At 38.2% G+C, this 21728-nt stretch overlaps 2 protein-coding genes across 2 annotated transcripts in view; one reads left to right on the top strand and one right to left on the bottom strand.

Moving 5' to 3' along the window:
• LOC143030947 (COMM domain-containing protein 4) overlaps window positions 1-21728 on the bottom strand; it is a 311481-nt gene that overhangs the window by 66237 nt on the left and 223516 nt on the right. The window contains exon 3 of the mRNA XM_076194242.1: window positions 2268-2303. Coding sequence (XP_076050357.1) covers window positions 2268-2270 — 3 coding nt within the window. The 5' untranslated portion in view covers window positions 2271-2303. The remainder of the gene's footprint in view (window positions 1-2267; window positions 2304-21728) is intronic.
• On the top strand, window positions 8351-18467 carry LOC143030181 (zinc finger BED domain-containing protein 5-like). The gene is made up of 5 exons (XM_076193344.1): window positions 8351-8486; window positions 11608-11691; window positions 11775-12519; window positions 12601-12849; window positions 18413-18467. Exons 1-5 carry the CDS (start codon window positions 8351-8353, stop codon window positions 18465-18467), a joined length of 1269 nt encoding a protein of 422 aa, XP_076049459.1.

The raw sequence follows: 21728 nt of genomic DNA, 5'->3' as shown, positions 1-21728 counted from the left end.
TGAACGGCAGGGCAAAGTTGAAATTGTGGTACAATTTGTACTTAAGGTCTCCATGCCAGACAGTATCGAATGCTTTCTCCACATCGTTTCAAACCAAAATGGCCTTACCAAGGCTACCGTCTGGCGGTCATTGAACCCATTGAGTGATCATGGATATTACGTCGTCTGCACCGCACCCCGGTCGAAAAATAAACTGCCAATCCCTCACCACATTCTCCGTTTCCAGGTACACGGTCAGGCGGCGGCAGAGGACGTGCTCAAACACCTTACCAAAGTACTTCAGAAGGGAGATCGGCTGGTATGAAAGGGGGGCGGAGACGGGTTTCTGAGGTTTGGGAATGAGAATGGTGTGGGAGGCCTTGAAAAGTTGTGGGAAGTACCCAGAGGCTAGTGAGCTATTGTATAGTGTCGTCATGTGTAAGATCATGCTGTCTGGCATACGTTTGAGTAAGTGTGCATCGATGCCTGAAGGGCTGGAAGTCCTTGATAGAGAAGACTCACTAAATTGGGATACGAGAAATGCAAGGGGACATGAACAACTTTTTCAACAGAGTGCTGAATGTATAGAACAAACTGGACGAACTGATAGTGTGTACAAAAACCATACACAAATTTAAGAACAATTTAGACACTGCGAGATACAGAGACGGGACCCCACGAGCGTAGCTCCCTTCCCGTAAGATACAAATAGGTAAATACAAGTAGGTAAATACACACACACACGCACACACACTGAATTAAGGAAGGAGACTGTAGAACTAATGGAATGTTTAGTCCAAGCTAACAACGAAATATTCGATCTGAAGAAATCAAACTCTGAACTTAGGAACGAACTCAAGATAATGAAAAATTATATAATAGAAAATGAAAAAATGAAGATTAATGAGACATTAAAAGATAGGTAAATAACAAAATACAAGAAATGACTGAAAAAATTAAGAAAACTTAGGTGAGGAAAGTATGCAAAAGATTAAGAAATGGAAGGAAAACAGAGAAAATGAAGAAATTGCCTTGAAAGAAATAGTACAACATCAGATGCAGGAAAATGCAAAAGATACAATCATTCACGTAATTAAAGAAAAGGCAAATCGAGTTAGAGATACAGTGGATAGAAAAATGTATAGGGATATATGGACTAATAAAAAAACATGGTCTGGTGAGGTACATGAAAGAAAAAGCAGAAAAAGAAACAGCAATATCAATTCTAAAAGAAATACAATATGGTGACCTGGAAGTAGAGAAATATATAGAAGTATATAGGATGGGACAATACTCTATGGAAATAAATCGACCACTATAAATAAAGCTAAGATCGCAAATGGTAATAGAAGATATATTAGAAAAAGCAAGTAAGCTAGCAAGGAGTGAACACTACAACAAGATATGGATAAAAAGAGAGACTAGTGTTGAAGTAGTAAAAAAGAGAAAGTACCAAAAGGTGAAGCTAAGAAAAAAAAAAAAAAAAAAAAACGAAGAGAATAGAGACCGAAAGCAAGGAGTTCTATTGGAGGGTCATAGAAATGAGGCTGAGGAAATGGTACTTCAGAGTAGGCGAAACAAAACCAGAAAACAAGATAGAGAAAGAAAAAATGAAATAGATTAAAAGTGGCCTATACTAACATTGACGGATTAATCTCAGGATTGAATGAACTAAATGATTACCTGTCAGATGAAAAAAACCCCAGACATAATGGGAATTGTGGAGACGAAATTAAGAGGTTTAATACCACCTACTAGTGTTGAACACAGGTCATACAATTATTGTATTAAAAACAGAAACGAGAAACAGGGAGGAGGAATCATATTCATGGCCAAGAAAAACTTGAACGTGACGAAGGTTACTGAAGGTAAAAACAATGTTGAAATGATCATGATAAAAGTCGAAGACAGAGACATGAAAAGTAGAAAGATTGTGGTGACTTAGGTGCCCCCAAAAATGGGCTCTTGGAAAGAGAACGAGCATTCAAAAATGTTAAAAGATACAAGGCATTCATTAAACGAGACACTAAAGGAAGGAGGTAACCTGCTACTTATGGGGGATCTTAACTGTAAAGAAATCTGTTGGGAGGAGATGACGGTCAAGAGCGGAGAGAACCAATAGGGAAATGTTTCAACTTCCTCCCATTATAAACCTTTCCAATCTCCGTCACTGAATGCCCATAATGAAACTAACTGTACTTCTTATAATGTTCTGCTTAATGACTATTTCATGTAAGCACATTTAATATTTCAATGTAAAAACGAAAGAAGTAAAAAGGGTGTCTTACCATTTTGTCGTGTTAAATAGTCACGTTCAGGATCACCTGAAAAGGAAAAAGAAAAGTTAAAAGAAAAACCATGGAATAGCGTAGTTTCGACACGCGTCCCTTTGCTCCGTTTTTTTTTTTTTTTTTTTTTAACATTCTCTATGACATTGATTCGTAGACTGTGCAAACGAAATGAAAATTGTCCTCTTAATTAGCGCAAAATACGAATTTAACTTATTTCACCGATATCATATAACCCTTGTAGAAAAGGTGATTATAAAGTATATCTTAACCCATTCAACTCCGATGACAAGATGTCTTGTCATTTGGTCAAATAAAACAAAAAATCATAAAACACCAAAATGTTTGATCAAACACCAGAAAAATATGACGTCAATCCTCGCTTCGCTGCGAGCGAAGCGAGGATTGACGTCATATTTTTCTGGTGTTTGATCAAACATTTTGGTGTTTTATGATTTTTTGTTTTATTTGACCAAATGACAAGACATCTTGTCATCGGAGTTGAATGGGTTAAGATATACTTTATAATCACCTTTTCTACAAGGGTTATATGATATCGGTGAAATAAGTTAAATTCGTATTTTGCGCTAATTATCCACAAAAGGACAAGATAAAATTCTCAGAAATTTTCTGTGACTGTAAATTCATCCTCTTTTGTCATGCATCCTTTGGAACAGTTGATAACATGATTTTCAGTTACCAATTGAAGTTTGATACATAGACGCTTCGTGGTGTTTCTTCCACTCAAATTCTAAAATGTCATTTTCTCGACGGAAGTTTCCGAAATCTCATTAAATTCATATCAAATTGGTGACACTCCAGCAACGTCCAATGGAATATGTATATATATATACATACATATATATATACATACATCTACATATATATATATATATTTATATATATATATATATATATATATGCATGAGAAATCACATAAACTCGTGATTCTAAATATGCGGAAAAACCAAGGAAAAATATAAACTGATGACCAAGCGCTTTCGTCTATTCAGACATCATCAGGGTACTTTTTAGTACCCTGAGGATGTCTGAATAGACGAAAGCGCTTGGTCATCAGTTTATCTTTTTACTTTGTGGTTTTTCCGCATATATAAGTATATAGACAAATGAACGAATAAGAAAATGATAGATAATTATATGAATAAACAACAAATGAATGACTAATGTTACGGTTGTGTGAAAGAAGTTCTTCCTCGATTCTGACTGGGATCCTGGTATACCTCACAAATCTATGTACACAACCGACTTCCCACACGATAGGAGATAAAGGTTCATTATACACATGACGAAAAACCAACATATTTACTGAAGAGAACGGGAAACGGAACTATATACAAAAGTGAAGTGTGCCTTAGGATTCTGGCTACTGAACAACTTCCACAAGAAAAAAATAATAATATTTTTACAAGACATATTATACAGTCAGAGAAAAGTTTAAGCCTCAGAGATTGACCACAGTCCGAGTGGTCACTTGACTACCACAGAAAACCGTATCAAGCTGATGGTTGAACAGAATTCTCGGCAATACTAGTTTAACCCATTCAACTCCGATGACAAGATGTCTTGTCATTTGGTCAAATAAAACAAAAAATCATAATAAAACAACAAAATGTTTGATGATCAAACAGCACCAGAAAAATATGACGTCGTCAGTCCTCCTCTTCGAGGAGGACTGACGACGTCATATTTTTCTGGTGCTGTTTGATCATCAAACATTTTGTTGTTTTATTATGATTTTTTGTTTTATTTGACCAAATGACAAGACATCTTGTCATCGGAGTTGAATGGGTTAAACATTTATGGCAGACCGTATCGTATAATAGCTGAATCAAATCTGGCCTACACTTGTTTCTACGACTGTAAGGAAACCTTACCCAAGGTTGCATCATGCTATCTGATTACATAAATTGTTATATAAAATGATATAGAAATGTTACACAATATACTTTAAAGTTTATATTAAGGATTGTAAGCCTTTACAGAAGAAAAAAAATATTATGAAATCTTGTTGTTTGAGAGCTGTCTTTAATGCACGTAAAATATGACCGTTTAAAAATGAAAGGCAAAGTTTAAGTATACAAGTAACATCCAGAAATAAGGAAACAATCTATTAAAATTGTATGGTTATGGTGAACAGTTATATATCATATATACGTCTTAATTTCTAAGATGAAATCAGACATCAGTTCTCGAACAAAACTTTTAGAAGGTTCCAACTCAACATTAGATAACCCAAAATCATCAGTACTTATTTTCACAACAAGAAATCACAATATATATTCAAAATACAGATACATAGGATCCAGTTTTTATCAAATTAACGTAGATATGTTTACTGTTAGCCCAAACTTACGTTTGTCAAACTTATTGTAAATTATTATTTGTCCTTATCAATACGCAAAACACAGATAAATGTGTAACAAGAAATGAATAAACGAATTAATTCATAAGTTGATATATAAATAGATAATCGAATAAAATAATAAGAAAAATAAATATTAATAGATGAATAAATATGTAAACAAATAAAAACTAATATATATACACATATAATACATAAAGTGGGTGTGTGGTGGGGAGGATGTTGGGAGTGATGAAGGGTAGAAGGAGGGAAAGAGTGACTCTGCTGTACCCATTCAACTCCGATGACAAGATGTCTTGTCATTTGGTCAAATAACACAAAAAATCATAAAACACCAAAATGTTTGATCAAACACCAGAAAAATATGACGTCAATCCTCGCTTCGCTGCGAGCGAAGCGAGGATTGACGTCATATTTTTCTGGTGTTTGATCAAACATTTTGGTGTTTTATGATTTTTTGTGTTATTTGACCAAATGACAAGACATCTTGTCATCGGAGTTGAATGGGTTAAGTGATGAGGAAGGAAAGTGTATAGTGGAAATGTCGTCGAGGATAATGTGGGCAAAGGCACAATTGTGACGGGAGATGTGGGTCCCTGAGAGTGTATACAGTCTTGGTAGTGAGAAAACTGAAGAGGAAAGGGAGGTTTTTGGATTTAATTCAATGAGTATTTAGAGAGTTTTGGAGGGAAATATAAATGCAGTGATGTTGGCGGATCTCAGTGTTAGAGTACTGTATCAGCCAATAGATATGTAACCGTTAGAATAGTAGGGAGGTTTGGAATGCCAGGTAAGAATTATAGAGGGGAGTTGATGTTGGAGATGTGTTTTTAGAAAGGGGGTGAATGATAGAAGTGTTTAAAAAGAGAGCCTACGTAGACGTCAAAAGGATGCTGACGTCGGCGTCATTATCATATATTTTTTGTATTTGTACATGAATTACCCCAGATTCTGTGAACTGGTTTGATCACGTCTTATGTGTTTATTATTACTCAGAGTAAAATATAACGGGTAATACATCAAAGACTTTACATTTTATAATGCGATTATTGTGATGCAAATTATATAAGGCAGCCGATGCTGAGAATTGATGAATGTGGGGGATGTAAGGGAGGGATTAATTGTGGTAGCGGGAGGTGCTATGAAGGTGACTGTGATGGGGAAAGAAAATTAGAGGGTTTTAAGAAAAGATGAAGTACAGCGCACATTGAAAGTGATGAAAGCTGGTAAAGCACCAGAGTGAGAAGTGTGCCATACGAAATGTCTGGCAAAGGGAGGAATACATACAATGGGTTAGTTTATGAGTATATTTAATGTGTGCCTAATGGGAGAAGGGAATGTGCCATAGGACTGGAGGAGTGCTGGTATAATTCCACTTTACAAAGGAGAACGGGAGAAACATGAATGTAGTAGTTTTATTGGGTGTGGTTGAAAAAAAAAAGTATATGGGCAGGTGTTATTTGAGGAATTAGATAAGAGACAGAGTGAGTAATTGGGGACGAACTATAGTTCAGGAGAGGTAGAGTATGCATGAATCATCTTGCGGTAGTAAAGCGAGAATTGTTATTTGCAAAAGGCAGGAATATATATATTTTTTTCTGGGGGTGGACCTTTTATAGATCTGGAGAAGACTTATATGGTCGACAGGTAGGCATTGTGGGAGGTATTGCAGGTATATGGGAAAGGGAAGCAGTTCTTAAACCATTAAACTCCGATGACAGGATTCTTGTCATTTGGTCAAATAAAAAAAAATAAAAAAAAAACGTAAAACACCAAAATATTTGATCAAACACCAGAAAAATATGACGTTAGTCCTCGGAAGAAGCAAATCAGGCGAAACTAGTCAGGAAAAAAAAGTATTTCCCTCAGCCCGTGTTCCCTTTACTGAAAAAGCCACTCAGGCGAAACTAGTCAGGAATAAAAGTATTTCCCTCAGCCCGTGTTCCCTTTACCTCCTATCCACATTCGTCACAATGTTTACATGCTCACCTCTATCTTCTGCTTTCTCCCTTCATTGTTCAACACCACTTTTGTCCCATCCATCCGTCTCATCATGCTTTTAACCCATTAAACTCCGATGACAAGATTCTTGTCATTTGGTCAAATAAAACAAAAAATCATAAAACACCAAAATGTTTGATCAAACACCAGAAAAACATGACGTCAGTTTAATGGGTTAAGAGTCCCATGGAATCTTTCTGTGTCTGGGTGATAAGAAATGGAGACTGAATGTGTTTTCCCTAGTTTAGAGGGCGATTGTTTAAAACGCATCGATATAAAATTGTGTCTTCATCCACTATGGATCTATTTGGGGAATCCAACGAGAATGAAATATTCTGTTAACTTTGAAATAGTAGTCTTTGTCTTTATATATCATAATGGTACATGTCCAGAGAATCTTTTTTTTTTATCGGTTTTATGGCACCATTGCTTCCACACAAGAAAGGACATATATACCTAGTTACCTTGATATGTATAATATCAGGGTAACTATGTATTTATTTCTTTTTTGCAGTATTGGGCTATGCCCATACGTATTTCAAGCCAGTGAAAGTGGTTGGCAATATTATTTAGAGCTTTTCTAATCCTTAAGTGTCCTAACAAGGGAGTATCGAGGGAGAAGGGGACAATAATGTGGCATCTTGTATCCTAAGCTTGTCTCAGACACTTGTGAAGAAGTAACCACTTCCACATTAATACACCCTCACTTGTATGATAATTTCGAAATTTGCTCTCGGAATCCTGCCACTTTGATATTCTACTAACTTAGGATTCTCTGTTAAGGGAAATAATAGGCCTGAGTGTCACAAAGAAGGAACGACCTTCAGACCTATTTCTAAGGGGGGGTTTACACGGTCTAACGATCCGTCGAACGCGGTTCGACAGACACGTGTTTAAAGTGATGTGTGAACGTGTGAACGGGGTATTTGGTTGTCGAACCACGTTCGACAACCAAATACCCCGTTCACACGTTAACACATCACTTTAAACACGTGTCTGTCGAACCGCGTTCGACGAACCGTTAGACCGTGTAAACCCCCCCTTAGAAATAGGTCTGAAGGTCGTTCCTTCTTTGTGACACTCAGGCCTATTATTTACTGTATTATCATGTCTAAAAGTTACTTATATATCAAGTCTTCTGGGAATGGGGATTATATCAAGGAAATTCTTATGGTAAGGTAATACAATAGTTTTAATCTGATTTTCTGTTTTTCATGGCTTTGGTAAAACGTTTTCTTGGTTGTGAGGTGGCATTGGTTAATGATCTTGGAGGGGTATTTTAGTTTTATACCAATATCTTGAATTATGTTCTGTTCATCTTATAAGAATTCAGGGTCTGCTACTCTGTATGCTTTAAGGTACATAGAAAAGAAAACGACTTTTTTACGTGAACATAAGAATGTATGATAGTAGTTTTTCTATATACCTTACTTTTAATACCATTCAACTCCGATGACAAGATGTCTTGTCATTTGGTCAAATAAAAAAAAAAATCATAAAACACCAAAATGTTTGATCAAACACCAGAAAAATATGACGTCAGTCCTCGAGGACTGACGTCATATTTTTCTGGTGTTTGATCAAACATTTTGGTGTTTTATGATTTTTTGTTTTATTTGACCAAATGACAAGACATCTTGTCATCGGAGTTGAATGGGTTAATACCATTATCACCCCTAACAATATCTATATCTAAAAAATGAAGTTTATTGTTAGTTTCAATTTCCTGGGTGAAAGTAATGGATTTGATCATGAAACGGGTTCCTCCTGGTTAACACAGGAACTCGGAGACGTTGGGGAATTACGGTCGGAGCCTCAGTCACGGCCTTTCCCAGGTACCTAAATTTTTGTATAAATTTTTCCTACTTTTACTTTTAACATATTTTGTCTGTAGATGTGATATAAGAAAGATAAAGATCTTACCATCATTTTGTTTGATACACACACACACACACACACACACATATATATATATATATATATATATATATATATATATATACATACATATACCAAAGCTTTTTCCCCCTTCCAAGGGAGGTAGCCAAATTATATATATACTGTATATATATATATATATATATATATATATATATATATATATATGTGTGAAAAACGAGGGAAAAAAGACACGTGTCTAGTTTGTTTTTGACCGGTTTTGCTCTAAGCTTCTTCAGGACATATCACCCGCTTGCGCGGGATCGATTTTTGTGGAAGGGGAAGAAAAGTCTGTAGGAAAATGAAATAACAGTTCTGTATAAAACTGGGGCTATTAACAGAGAACACTTTCATGTGACATTTATTAGGGGTTGTATCGTGGGCATGTGACATAAGATTTGTATTTTGGAGCTTGCATCTAAATCAATCAAAAGCGGAGAAAATGGTCGGAGACATAGTTCTAGATAAAGGTATAAACACAGATTTTTTTTTAATGAGAGGTAAACTGAAGTAATAAGATGTAGTGTGAGAGAAAGCTAGAAATGAAGTGAATTTTAGTCAAAGAAAACGCATGTGTATATATTTGTGCATGTTGGCGTGATTTTATTCGTGGGAAATATGTGTATATTTCCTACGAGAAGTGAGTCGAATTCACTAAGTACCTGCACACCCACTCCCATATGATGAAACGACGAAAAAAAATTACATGTATACTTCCAATGTATACCACCAGGTGACAAATTAATACTAATGAATAATATAAATGGTAGAGCGGAGAGTGGTCACCACCTATGGGAAGGAGTGCTTGAGTGGGGCAGTGCAACAGTAATGGACTATGGCTAGGTCTTCGGGCTGAACATTCCCTAGCTATCACTAATACCATGTTCCAGCTCCGTGATAAACACAAAACCATGTGGATGCATCCTAGCTCCCGACACCTGCTAAACTGTACAAATGTCCCTCAGCAAAACTTAAAAGTGGTCATAAAATGATTTATGAAAGGAGCAGAAACTTGCACCAATCTCTGTACGGTAAGGATTTTTTGTTTTGTTTTTTGTTTTTTGTTTTTTTATGACGATGATGGGAAAGGAAAATAGAGAAATAAAAGATGAGATGCAAGTAGTTTTGAAAAGGGTGAGAGCAAGTAAGGCACCTGGGTTAGATGGCTGTCATGCAGAATGTCTGAAGAAAGGAGGTACAGTAATAGTGGACTGGCTAGTGAGGTTGTTTAATGTGTGTCTAAGGGAGGGTAGAGTGCCGGAGGACTGAAGAAGTGCCTGTATATTTCCGCTTTACAAGGGAAAATAGGACAAATGTGAGTATAGTAGTTTCAAAGGGATCAGTTTGTTGATTGTAATTGGGAAGGCATATGAGGGGGTTTTGACTGAGAGGATTAGGCGAGGAACAGAGGGAGTAATTGGTGAGGAACAGTATGGGTTTAGGAAACGTTGGGGTTGCGTGCATCAGATTTTTGTAGTAAAGAGGATAAGAAATATTTAGGAAAAGGTAATGATGTTTTATTTGGGGGTTGCTTTTATGGATTTGGAAAAGGCTTATGACAGGGTAGACAGAAAGGCAGATATTGGGGAAAAGTTGTTAAGAGCAGTCAAGAGTTTTTACGAGAGTAGTAGAAATTTTGTTAGAATTGGAAATGGAGAGAGCGAGTGGTTTGAGGTAAAAATGGGACTGTGTCAGGGATGTATCATGTCACCATGGCTGTTCAATGTGTACATAGATGGGGGTGATGCGGTAGGTAAATGCGAGGGTAATAGGCAGGGGACTGGAGATCGTTAAAGAAATTTGAGAAAAGCGGGAGGTGAGCCAGTTGTTGTTTGCTGACGACACTGTGCTTGTGGCAGGGTCAGAGGGGGGGGGGTTAAGGAAACTAGCGACGAAGTTTGGGAGGATATGCTATAGGAGAAAGTTAAAGGTAAATGTGGGTAAAATTAAGGTGATGAGATATTCAAAAGGAGATGGTGGCAGCGAGTTGAAAGTAAGTCATAAAGGAGAGAGGCTGGAGGAAGTGGATACCTTTAGGTATTTGGAATGTAAGGGAGGCAGAGATGAAATTTTTAAGTGTGCTTGAGATTAAATGTCTGAGAAGTATGGAGATTACAAGGTTGGATAGATTGAGAAACGAGGAGAGCGGAGGCGAAGAGGACAGCAGAGGTGGAAAAGGATTTGGCAGATAGGGCTGGTAAAAGAGTATTGGGATGGTTTGAACACGTGGAAATAATGAATGAAGAAGTATTAGTAAAAGAGGTGTTGAAGGCAGAGTAGGATGAAAGGAATTTGAGGATGAGATAGGTGGATTGAGTGAAAGGGCCGTTGAACAAAATGTCTATTGAGCAAGGAAGGGAGAAGACAGGAGATAGTGGTGAGTGGAGAATAGATGTGTATAGATCAGCGATTCCCAAACTATGGGTCGCGAAGTGTTCAAGAATGGGTCGCGAGACCTTGTTAGAAAAAAAATAATTTCAATCAAAAGCTTCCCTACACTTACGCATAAAACCAAACTAAGCTAAACTAAATAAAAACAAATGAAAAAAGCGGATCATATTCGTGAATAAGACGGTTGCTGGACTTCGTTACTATGGCTGGCCGGCCGCTTTATATGCGCGTAATCGCCGTAATGTAATGCGCATGTGTTGTAGTTTCAAATTTCACCGCTAGGTGCAGGACCATGAGGCCTATAGTAGTGCCATGATCCGTGCGCTGTGCATCGCAATCCGGATAACCAATTAGATATCGACGTGCATCGCGAAACGATCGCTGATTGGCTGCCCGAGTGTGGCGTGACTGACGCGTGATGCTCGTGTCTGTCGTGTCGCTCTGCCGTCCGACTCGACGGGAGTTCGGTTGTGTCAATGCACTATTGTGCGCGCAGCAGTAGTCAGGTCAGTTAGTCGTTGAGTGTCATAGGTAATACTGCTAGTATCTAGTTATCTAGTAAAATACATAACACAAAAGAAATATTCTAATATTTGTTTCTAATATTTGTGTTCTCGTTATTTTCAGGATGGCTGCCAAGCGTTCTTACAAGGAAACCTTCTTGGCTGTTGGATTTACTTCAATATCCGATCGGGGTACCATCAAGCCACAGTGCGTGCTGTGCTGTGAAGTACTTTCCAAAGAATCGATGAAGGAGAACAAGTTAAAGAGACATTAAGAAACGAAGCACCCAGGACATGTAGACAAGGATCGAGCGTACTTTAAACGACGTGAGGAAACTCTCAAGCAACAACGGTTTGACACACCGTCGACATCTGCCTTGCTTGCCGCCAAGCAAGCAACCCTAGCATCCTACCTCATAGCACAGCGAATAGCGAGGGAGATGAAACCACACACGATCGGCGAAGAGCTGGTGAAACCTGCAGCTACAGACGTGGTAAGGCTAATGTGTGGTGATGATGCAGCAAAGAAGATTGAAACAGTTGCGCTCTCCAACAACACAGTGCGCAGCCGGATTGTCGATATGTCATTGAATATTAAAGATGAAGTAGTTAAGCGAATGAAGGCAGCAGGAAAGTACAGCTACCAGTTAGATGATTCTACAGATGTTGGCAATAATGCCCAGCTTATGGTCTTCGTGAGGTATGAGGGTTCTGTGGATCTGGAAGTAGAGTTCCTCTTTTGTTCCCCCATGGGAACAACAACCACTGGCACCGGCATATTTGCCACGATCGACAAATTTCAGAAAGAAGAAGGATTGAGTTGGGAAGATTGTGTGAGCCTGTGCACAGACGGTGCTCCCGCAATGACTGGAGTTCACCGAGGATTCACTGCGCTGGTCAAGCAATTAAATCCGAGTGTTGGAATTTTCCACTGCCTTCTTCATCGCGAAAATCTTGCTGCCAAACATCTGTCTCCGGATCTCTCCTCAGTGATGCAGGAGGTTGTTTTCATTGTCAACTTCATTAAGGGTAGTGCGTTGAATTCTCGGTTGTTCGAATAATTGTGTGTTGACTTCGGGTCTGAATTTAAGCATCTCCTCTTTTACTCCAATGTTAGATGGCTCTCACGCGGCAAGGTATTGCGCCGTCTAGTTGACCTAAGAATAGAGGTGCATATATTCTTGAATGAAAAGAAGCATCAGCTTGCCATCAGGTTTCATGAGAAGCCATGGATGCTCAAAGTGTGCTACCTGAACGACCTCTTCATGTCAGTTAATGAGCTAAACACTTCAATGCAAGGCAGGGATCAAAACATCATTGTGCTCTCTGAGAAAATCTCAGCCTTCAAGGAAAAGCTTCAGCTTTGGTAAGGAAAGCTCAGCCGCGGAAAAACAGGTGCCTTTCCATCGCTGACTGAATACTTGGATGATGATGAGGGGTTCCAAACGATCAAGCCGGTCCTGGTGGGGCATCTGGAAAAGATGTTATCCGAGTTCAATCGCTATATTCCGGACAAGGATATGTCGTAGCAGCACTGGGTGAGAAACCCGTTTGAAGCGCGTGTTGGTGACATCTCTGAAGATATTCAAGGGCTTCAGGAAGAACTTCTGGAATTGAAGAACGAGGCGATATTTCGGCAACTATACCGCCACAATAATCCGTCCCTATCGCCCTCAAAATGTAAATGTTCTCTGAGATATTCTACCATTTTCCCCTTACCGCCTTCACTTTCATTAATATGTCCATATGCACCTTTACCGTTTTCTCTCTGCCTGACTTACCTCTCCCCACTCTCATCATTTCCTTCCAGATTATCGTTTCATTCCTTTCTAAGTTCTTTGTCAAACTCCCGTACATCTGTTCTCCTCTTTGCTCTACCTCACTTCTTGTATCTCTCATGCGAGTATTCTTCCCGAGACATACCTTGCAACTGATCCACATACACTCATTTGTTATCTTCCTCTACCGCCTCCAATTCTTCATCCCAGCATTCACTACCCTTCCTTGTCTTCCCTCCCATGTTCCTCGTCCCTCCATAGTGATGAGCCAGCGGTCCTCCAGCCTTTCCATAGATTCTTCTGGGAAGAAACTTTGGACTGTTGTCACCGTTGTATTAATATGGGACTATTTCTGTCACCGAATTATGATAGTAGGAATGTAGAAGTCGCCCATTGTTAGCTCGCCTTTTAAGAAAAAGTGGAGGAAATAAAGAGTTAAAGTTCATAGAAATATTTGACCCACCCCAAATGTCAGCACAGCACTTCCGAGGCACCTTTAGGTGATGAGGAAACTGACGGGTATTGAAGATATGTCAGATAAGATTATTACACTTTTTTATATTACCAGCATGTTTAGGGAAGAAGTAAGTTGGTCACAAAAAATGCATACATTTTTATGCGGAAGCCGAACCAAAGGTGAACTGAGCTTGTCTCTTCATTGTTGTAATCAAGACAGACTGAAATAAGATAGACTGCAAGAAAGTGACGTCACAAGCCACGTCACAGCACGTTGCACAAGGTTAACGTTTGCTCCAGTACCATGCACGCGGGCACGGGCGCATATTTTAGGAGTAATGTGGTATTGGACCACCAGCAAGGACCTGACTCTTCCACGATAATGAGGGAGACCGACCTCACAACCAGGAAAACGCCCAACGGTCAGCTCCGCTGTCAACTTCCACAAAACGACCGTTAAATACTACCATGCGAACGACATTTCTTTGTATGCAATTTTTTTTTATTTTTTTTACTTATGCTATGTTTTTCTATTGTTCTAGGTTAGGTATATTTATTGTAATTAGTTAACAAAATATTGAATGTATCACTCAATTAGTTTCACACCAATTTTGGCCTCTTGTGTACAAATGCTATCTGTAAATAGATGAAGTGTCAACCGACACCAAACGCTTCTCCACCACGGCTCAATGCTCGGTGGAGAGATTCACCACGGACTTGAGCGGCACCAGTCTCCTCTCTGCTATCCACACAGAATAAAGTCCATAAAACTCATCACTGTTTACATTCGAAAACCCGCTACTCGTTTGTCGCCTGGTCACCGAACTCTAAGCCTCCGCAATGGACAAAATGTGGATTTTTTTTTTCTTTTTTTTTAATAAGTTTGTTCGCGTATCGCCAGATCAGTAAATAATTGCCATTGCCTAATAAAACCCGTCGCAGTGAGAGTTCACTTATTTGATCTTGACAGGTACGTACAGATCACGTTTAACTCAGTTTTCCGATAGAGTACTTTCAACTATTTCTGCAAACATGAAAAAATGAATTATTCTTTGGGGCTTCCTTAACGGGTTTTGAGTTGGTATTTCCAGGCTATTACAAATGAAATAAGTGAATAGAGGTGCAGGAATAATGACTTCCTCCATACTGTTAAATCTATATTACAAAGAAATAAGTTATACATAATCTAAACACAGTTGTACAGTCTATGCATGTATGATCTGACTTGACACCACCGGGTAACCAAACACAATGTCTAGACTCGAGAGCAGCACTGCTGGTATTTGATCCATGCAAGGTTATTTTCACGCTTTTTTATTGATCTATTTATTTATTTGTTTTTATCAGAGCTGTATTTATGTAAAATAAATGCTTGCAGATCGAAAATCAATAAAACGAACTTCCTAGTTTGACCCCTCAGAAGATAAAACAAAGAGAGGAATATATAATACCGGTTACCCAAACTTTCAGCAGCGGTCACGGTTTTCCTATAGGAATAAGAGTCACTCTTTTTAGAATATATTAGTAGTCACCTTTACCAACACTTAGTTGTAGAAATTTCTTGGTAAGGGATTTGTTCACAAATTGAACTGATTTGTCTGTTTTCTCAAGAATTAGTGCTTGATATTTTTTCATGACTTTATTACAACAAATACAGTGCGCTCAACCTAAATTTCAATTACTATTTTTCACGAGTGAAAGATTTTTCATCTCAAGATGATACACCGTCTTGTTTCACCTTGTCTCTAAAATAGATGTACAAACACTCATGGAAATGCGAAAAGGATTTCATTGCGTCTTTTTCATTCATGATGATGGTTAAAAGAAATTATATCGTCGTATTTTAGTTTATAGTCTGTCTTGTCTGATATAGAGAAGACAGAGAGAACAAAAATCAATGGTGTTTGGCTGCAAATCCATACAGCGAGATCAGCTATGGAGGAAATTGTATTTTGGATTACAGGAATGGCTGTCCCGGTTCTAATAGACCGACGAGCGATCCGTTGCATCTCAATCTGTGGTTGCTGACAATCTATAAAGGCAAGAAGTTTATTTTTCGTTGACGGATTGTCATGCCGTATATAAGCAGTACGATCAACCCCAAAACGATTTGCAAATCTCCTCTTACCTCCTCCTCCTCATCATCATCCCTCTTCTCCCCCTTTTCCTTCTCCTTCCCTCTCCTTCTTCTTCCTCTCCTCCTCCTCCATCTTCTCATCTTCCTCTTTCTTCTCTTTCTCCTCCTCTTCCTTCTCTTTCTCCTTTTCTTCCTCTTCCTATTCCTTCTCTTCTTCCTCCTTTTTCTTCTTTGCCTCCACTTTCTTCTCTTCCTTCTTGTCATTCTCTTCCTCCCTTTACTTCTATTCATTATATCACCCTCTTTTTCCTCTTCTTTCTCCTCCTCCTTCTTCTCCTTTTTTTTTCCTTATTTTCTTTCACATCCTACACCTCCTCCTCCTCCTCTTTCTCCTTTTCCCTCCCCCCTTCCTTAGTCCGGGGCCTAATCACGAATCATGCACCTTTTTGGCCGACTCCTCACTTACAAAAGCCTCTGGTCAGAATTACCTGTCAGGTTGTGTCAATGACAACAAGTGAAAATGATGTCTTATATGATGTAAGAACCTGCTGGTGACATCAAACTAAAGTTACAAGGGGGGCCCCACAGCTTCCGTCATTCGTAATCTCCTGGTGTCATGACACCAGGAGATTACGAATGACGGAAGCTGTGGGGCCCCCCTTGTAACTTTAGTTTGATGTCACCAGCAGGTTCTTACATCATATAAGACATCATTTTCACTTGTTGTCATTGGCACAACCTGACAGGTAATTCTGACCAGAGGCTTTTGTAAGTGAGGACACCAGGAGATTACGAATGACGGAAGCTGTGGGGCCCCCCTTGTAACTTTAGTTTGATGTCACCAGCAGGTTCTTACATCATATAAGACATCATTTTCACTTGTTGTCATTGGCACAACCTGACAGGTAATTCTGACCAGAGGCTTTTGTAAGTGAGGAGTCGGCCAAAAAGCCGAGTTCATGGATTTACATGAGGTCAGTTAAGGAAAAATACTTCTCTGGGAGTTTCAGGATGTTCCAAATAGTTGGATAACTTACGCTAAAGTATGGTTGGGCATAACTGAACCAGAAAACATTTATATTTTTCGTTTTGTCGTGTGATTTCTTCTACCACATTATGACTTTTTCAACTAAAAAATGTAAAATACATAATTATTCTCAATATACGTCCTGCTTATTTGACTTTTATGTTTATGTCCTATACCAGGTGATTTAATGAAAATATGGCGCCTTCATTCTAATCAAACCAAATAATAAGACCCTTTTATAAACAATAACTTCTACCGGTAAATTTTATTATATATACAATCACAAAACCTCCTTTTTGGTTTGATATCCTCTTCAAGCACTTATGCAAGCACGCATAAAGACTGAAAAAATCAAACACAACATGAAGAGCACATGTTCTGTGAATGTTCAATCTTCATCATCATTTGAGTTATTCTCGGTACCGTCAATTTTCTGACCGTTGGTGCAGTCAGTGCGCCCACATGCATCTGTGCCTGGTAGAATACTGTTTCGACACAAGCATCTGCCACCCACACGTTGATCTTCATTTTTTTTAGATTTAGATATTGTTAGGGGTGAAAATGGTATTAAAAGTAAGGTATATAGAAAAACTACTATCATACTTATGTTCATTGTTTTTCAAATCATCACTTAAAGTGATTAAAAGGAAATGAACAAAAAAGCATAACAATTCATACTCGCCTATAGAATTACATATAAGCTAAACCTAAATACCACTTAGAAAATGCCAATACAATTTAGCGAAGGCTCAAATAAGAACAAAAACAAAACATGATAAAACCACTAATGAACGTATTTCCTAGAAACAAACATCTTGTATCCCTCCTTTTTACTAGAGATTCTCAACAAACTAAATAGCAACAGACATAGAAAACCCTGATCCTTTCTGAAGGCCTCGATCACAGTACACATGCGTAGATGCTGGTGACCTATTAACCCATTAAACTCCGATGACAAGATTCTTGTCATTTGGTCAAATAAAACAAAAAATCATAAAACACCAAAATGTTTGATCAAACAGCACCAGAAAAATATGACGTCAGTCCTCCTCGCTTCGCTCGCTCGCGAGCGAAGCGAGGAGGACTGACGTCATATTTTTCTGGTGCTGTTTGATCAAACATTTTGGTGTTTTATGATTTTTTGTTTTATTTGACCAAATGACAAGAATCTTGTCATCGGAGTTTAATGGGTTAAAGAGCGGAAGTCATTGTTCCAACCTTCGCAGATGTTCGAGTTATGGTGGACTCAAAGAAAGGGGGAAGATAGGAGGGCGATGTCGGGTGGAAGTGGAGTGTTGGTGTTTGCAGGTGGTGTTTGAACTCGTCTGAAGGTGAGGTAGTATGTAGCATCAAAATAGTCTCCTGGCTCAGATCAAGTCTGTCCAGGTGGTTATATTGAGGTCAAATTGATTCAATATTTTAATTAATTTGTCAATATTTTCAATACTTTAATATTTTCAATATCTTAGCATTTTCAATATTTTCTGTTTTTTAATTCATTTTTCAATATCTTAATTAATTTTCAATATTTTAATTAATTTCATTTAACTCAATATTCAAAATAATTAAATTCATTTAAATTCCCTAACAGGCAACAGTTCTCAAGGTCTCCCAGAAATCAGTATAAATTTAGACGAAGAGAATAATTATTTTGTAGACAGACACAAGACAATACAGAGATTACATCCCTAATTTAGGTAAACCTAATTTAGGTAATCCTAATTTAGGTAAATATTACATCCCTAATTTAGGTAACCTAATTTAGGTAAACCTAATTTAGGTAAATATTACATCCCTAATTTAGGTAAACTAAGAACGAATCAAAATGGATGAACAGTAGAGTCAAGCAACTTACTTTTTACGTTGTTATGGAACAAAGATCATATGTGTCATAGTTTTTCATGTTATTTATTTTGCAATCATAATAATTGTATATGCTACTTTAATATGATATAATGTAATGTAATGTAATATAATATATAATATAATATAGTATGATATAATATAACATATATATAATCACGAAGAACCCACAGTCGGAATAAAAAGGAAACTTTAGAAGAATGTGTAACTACTATATTTCGGCTAATAGCTATAGCCCTCTTCAGGAGGAGGGCTATAGCTATAGCCCTCCTCCTGAAGAGGGCTATAGCTATTAGCCGAAATATAGAAGTTACACATTCTTCTAAAATTTCCTTTTTATTCCGACTGTGGGTTCTTCGTGATTATTAATTACATATGTGCCACAACATTTTGTCAAAGTGAATATATACTATATATATATATATATATATATATATACATATATATATATATATATATACCATTTGACAATTTTGTCATAGTCTATTTCCAAAAATATATATATACATATACCAATGGCTTTTTCCCCCTTACAGGGGAGGTAGCCGGAGTCAAAGGCATAAATCCACTCCCACCCATTTCATTCCCACATACTCCACTCCCATTCACCACCCTTTCCTTCCTCTTTTCTTGGCTCCTCTTGGATAACGGGTCATCCCTGCATCTCGCCCACTGCCCTGGGTCAGAAGCAATGTAGCAAGACACAACATATTCACAGCAAGGCCGCTACATTAATCAGCGACCCTCCTTTCCCTTCCCCTTATGCAGAAAAATATAAGGCATGGAGAAATCCCTTCGGGCTGCGTCAAAATATCATTCACACATACGCCCTCACCCCCCTCATCCACTACCCACTCCCTTCTATGCAAAAGCATAACATAATATATTATGATATAATATAATATAGTGCTATATGACACAATATAATATAATATAATATAATATATATAATATAATATAACATAATATAATATGTTATGATATAATATAATATATAATATGATATAATATAATATAATATGATATAATATACCAAACCTTAAAGGTGTTTCTGTATGGTCACCGAATCTCATTTAAAGACTCGGGTGATTTGATACATGCCTTTAAGGTCCTAAAGAGAATTGACAGCGTCAAAAGTGACGAAATTTTCACACTGAATGCGAATCAGACAAGAAATAATGGGCTCAACTGTCAGGTAGTAGATTTAATTCGGAAGTGGGCAGAAACAACTTCGCTAACCGTGTGGCAGAGGCAGATCGAAATTTTAAAATTCATTTAGATAAACACCTAAGTAATAGGCAGAAATGCCTGCCATTTATTTGATTTAACTTGATTTATTTATTTATTCATTTATTTGTTTGTTTAATTATTTATCTATTTATTCGTTTATGCATGTAAGTATTCATCTATCATTATCATTATCTATTATTTGCAATCTACCTAGTTATAGACCACCAGGTCTCCTGTTGGCATGCTCTTCTTTTGTAATATAATATAATATAATATAATATAATATAATATAATATAATATAATATAATATAATATGATGATATGGTATAACGTCACAAACTCCTCCTATCGGGAGGCTAGGACAGTGCCCCTTACAGAGGACTTTTGTAGCGTGAAATTTAATGAACTGTGCCCTTGGTTCAACTTCGCCGGTGGCAGGACTCGAACCGCCCTCCCCTCGAATTTCGCCGCAAGTAACGACGCCCTAACCCGCTCAGCTATGCTATAATATATGATACAATATATTATATCATGATATAATATAATAGCCTGACACCTAATTTCATTGATAAATCTTATAAGATTGGGACTCTCTATTTTGGGAATAAACGGCTGGATTTTAATCCACAAGGTTTTTGTCTGTTACCTCTTTCCACAATAATAATGCGATCTGAGCTTAGCAAAACGCCTCTTCATAAAAAATCCTACTTTCCATAAAAAAAAAATTCTATTTTGTCGATCTCCTGAACAGAGACGACTTTCGTTTAGAAAATATGAAAATGTGCCAAAGAACCTTTCTAATATAGAATGTGGACCTTTTCACAACCAAAACGTGTGTGTGTTTACCTAATTGTATGTGTGTGTAATCCGTCACCGTGTGGTTCACCACTGTCTTAGAGGGGGTTTACACGGTCTAACGGTTCGTCGAACGCGGTTCGACAGACACGTGTTTGAAGTGATGTGTGAACGTGTGAACGGGGTATTTGGTTGTCGAACGAAGTTCGACAACCAAATACCCCGTTCACACGTTCACACATCACTTTAAACACGTGTCTGTCGAACCGCGTTCGACGAACCGTTAGACCGTGTAAACCCCCTCTTAGATCACGAACCCAACAAATGATCTAAGTCCGTCGTGAATCACACACACACACACACGCACACATTATGTTGAAAACTGTGGGTACTACAAAAGAAAGAGAACGCAGAGGACAGAACCAGTAAATGTGGGTGTTGGTGTGTGATTCACCATGGTCTTTGGATCACGTGTTGGACTCGTGATCGACAGCTATTTCCCTCTCGAAGGAGAGCTCAGAGCTCGCATGACCGATCTATGGGTAATGCTGTGACCTTACACGTACACACACCCAAAACTCCCCCCTCCACGATAGTTGGAGTAACGACTCGAAGCGCAGCGATACTGAAATGCTTTCAGCCCTGGGCAGGATTCGAACCCGGACCGGCGTAGTGACAGTCGGAGACTCAACCAACCGCGCGCGCGTGGGGAGTGGTGGTTTCTTGGCTCTTACCTGCCCCTTCGCATTCTTCCGCCTCTTAAAGCACATCTTCCCTGCCCCTACCCACATTCTCCAACTCCTGCAATTTCCCGACCTAATTTGTCCTTATTTGGCGGCCGCCTGCCACCCGCATAGTGAGCAGCAAAGTTGAACGATTGCTTTATGTAGGCAACTCTGGCGCCGTCAATTTTGCTCGATTCCCCCGAAGACATTAGAAGAAAAAAATATATCTAAGGTTCCCTTCTCAAATCAGAGTAAACACGCTGAACCCATTAAACTCCGATGACAAGATTCTT

The sequence above is a fragment of the Oratosquilla oratoria genome, chromosome 12, assembly GCF_046742065.1.
Source record: "Oratosquilla oratoria isolate Oo_2021 chromosome 12, ASM4674206v1, whole genome shotgun sequence".
In the NCBI taxonomy this organism is placed as follows: domain Eukaryota; kingdom Metazoa; phylum Arthropoda; class Malacostraca; order Stomatopoda; family Squillidae; genus Oratosquilla; species Oratosquilla oratoria.
This window is presented reverse-complemented; position numbering and strand designations above follow the sequence as displayed.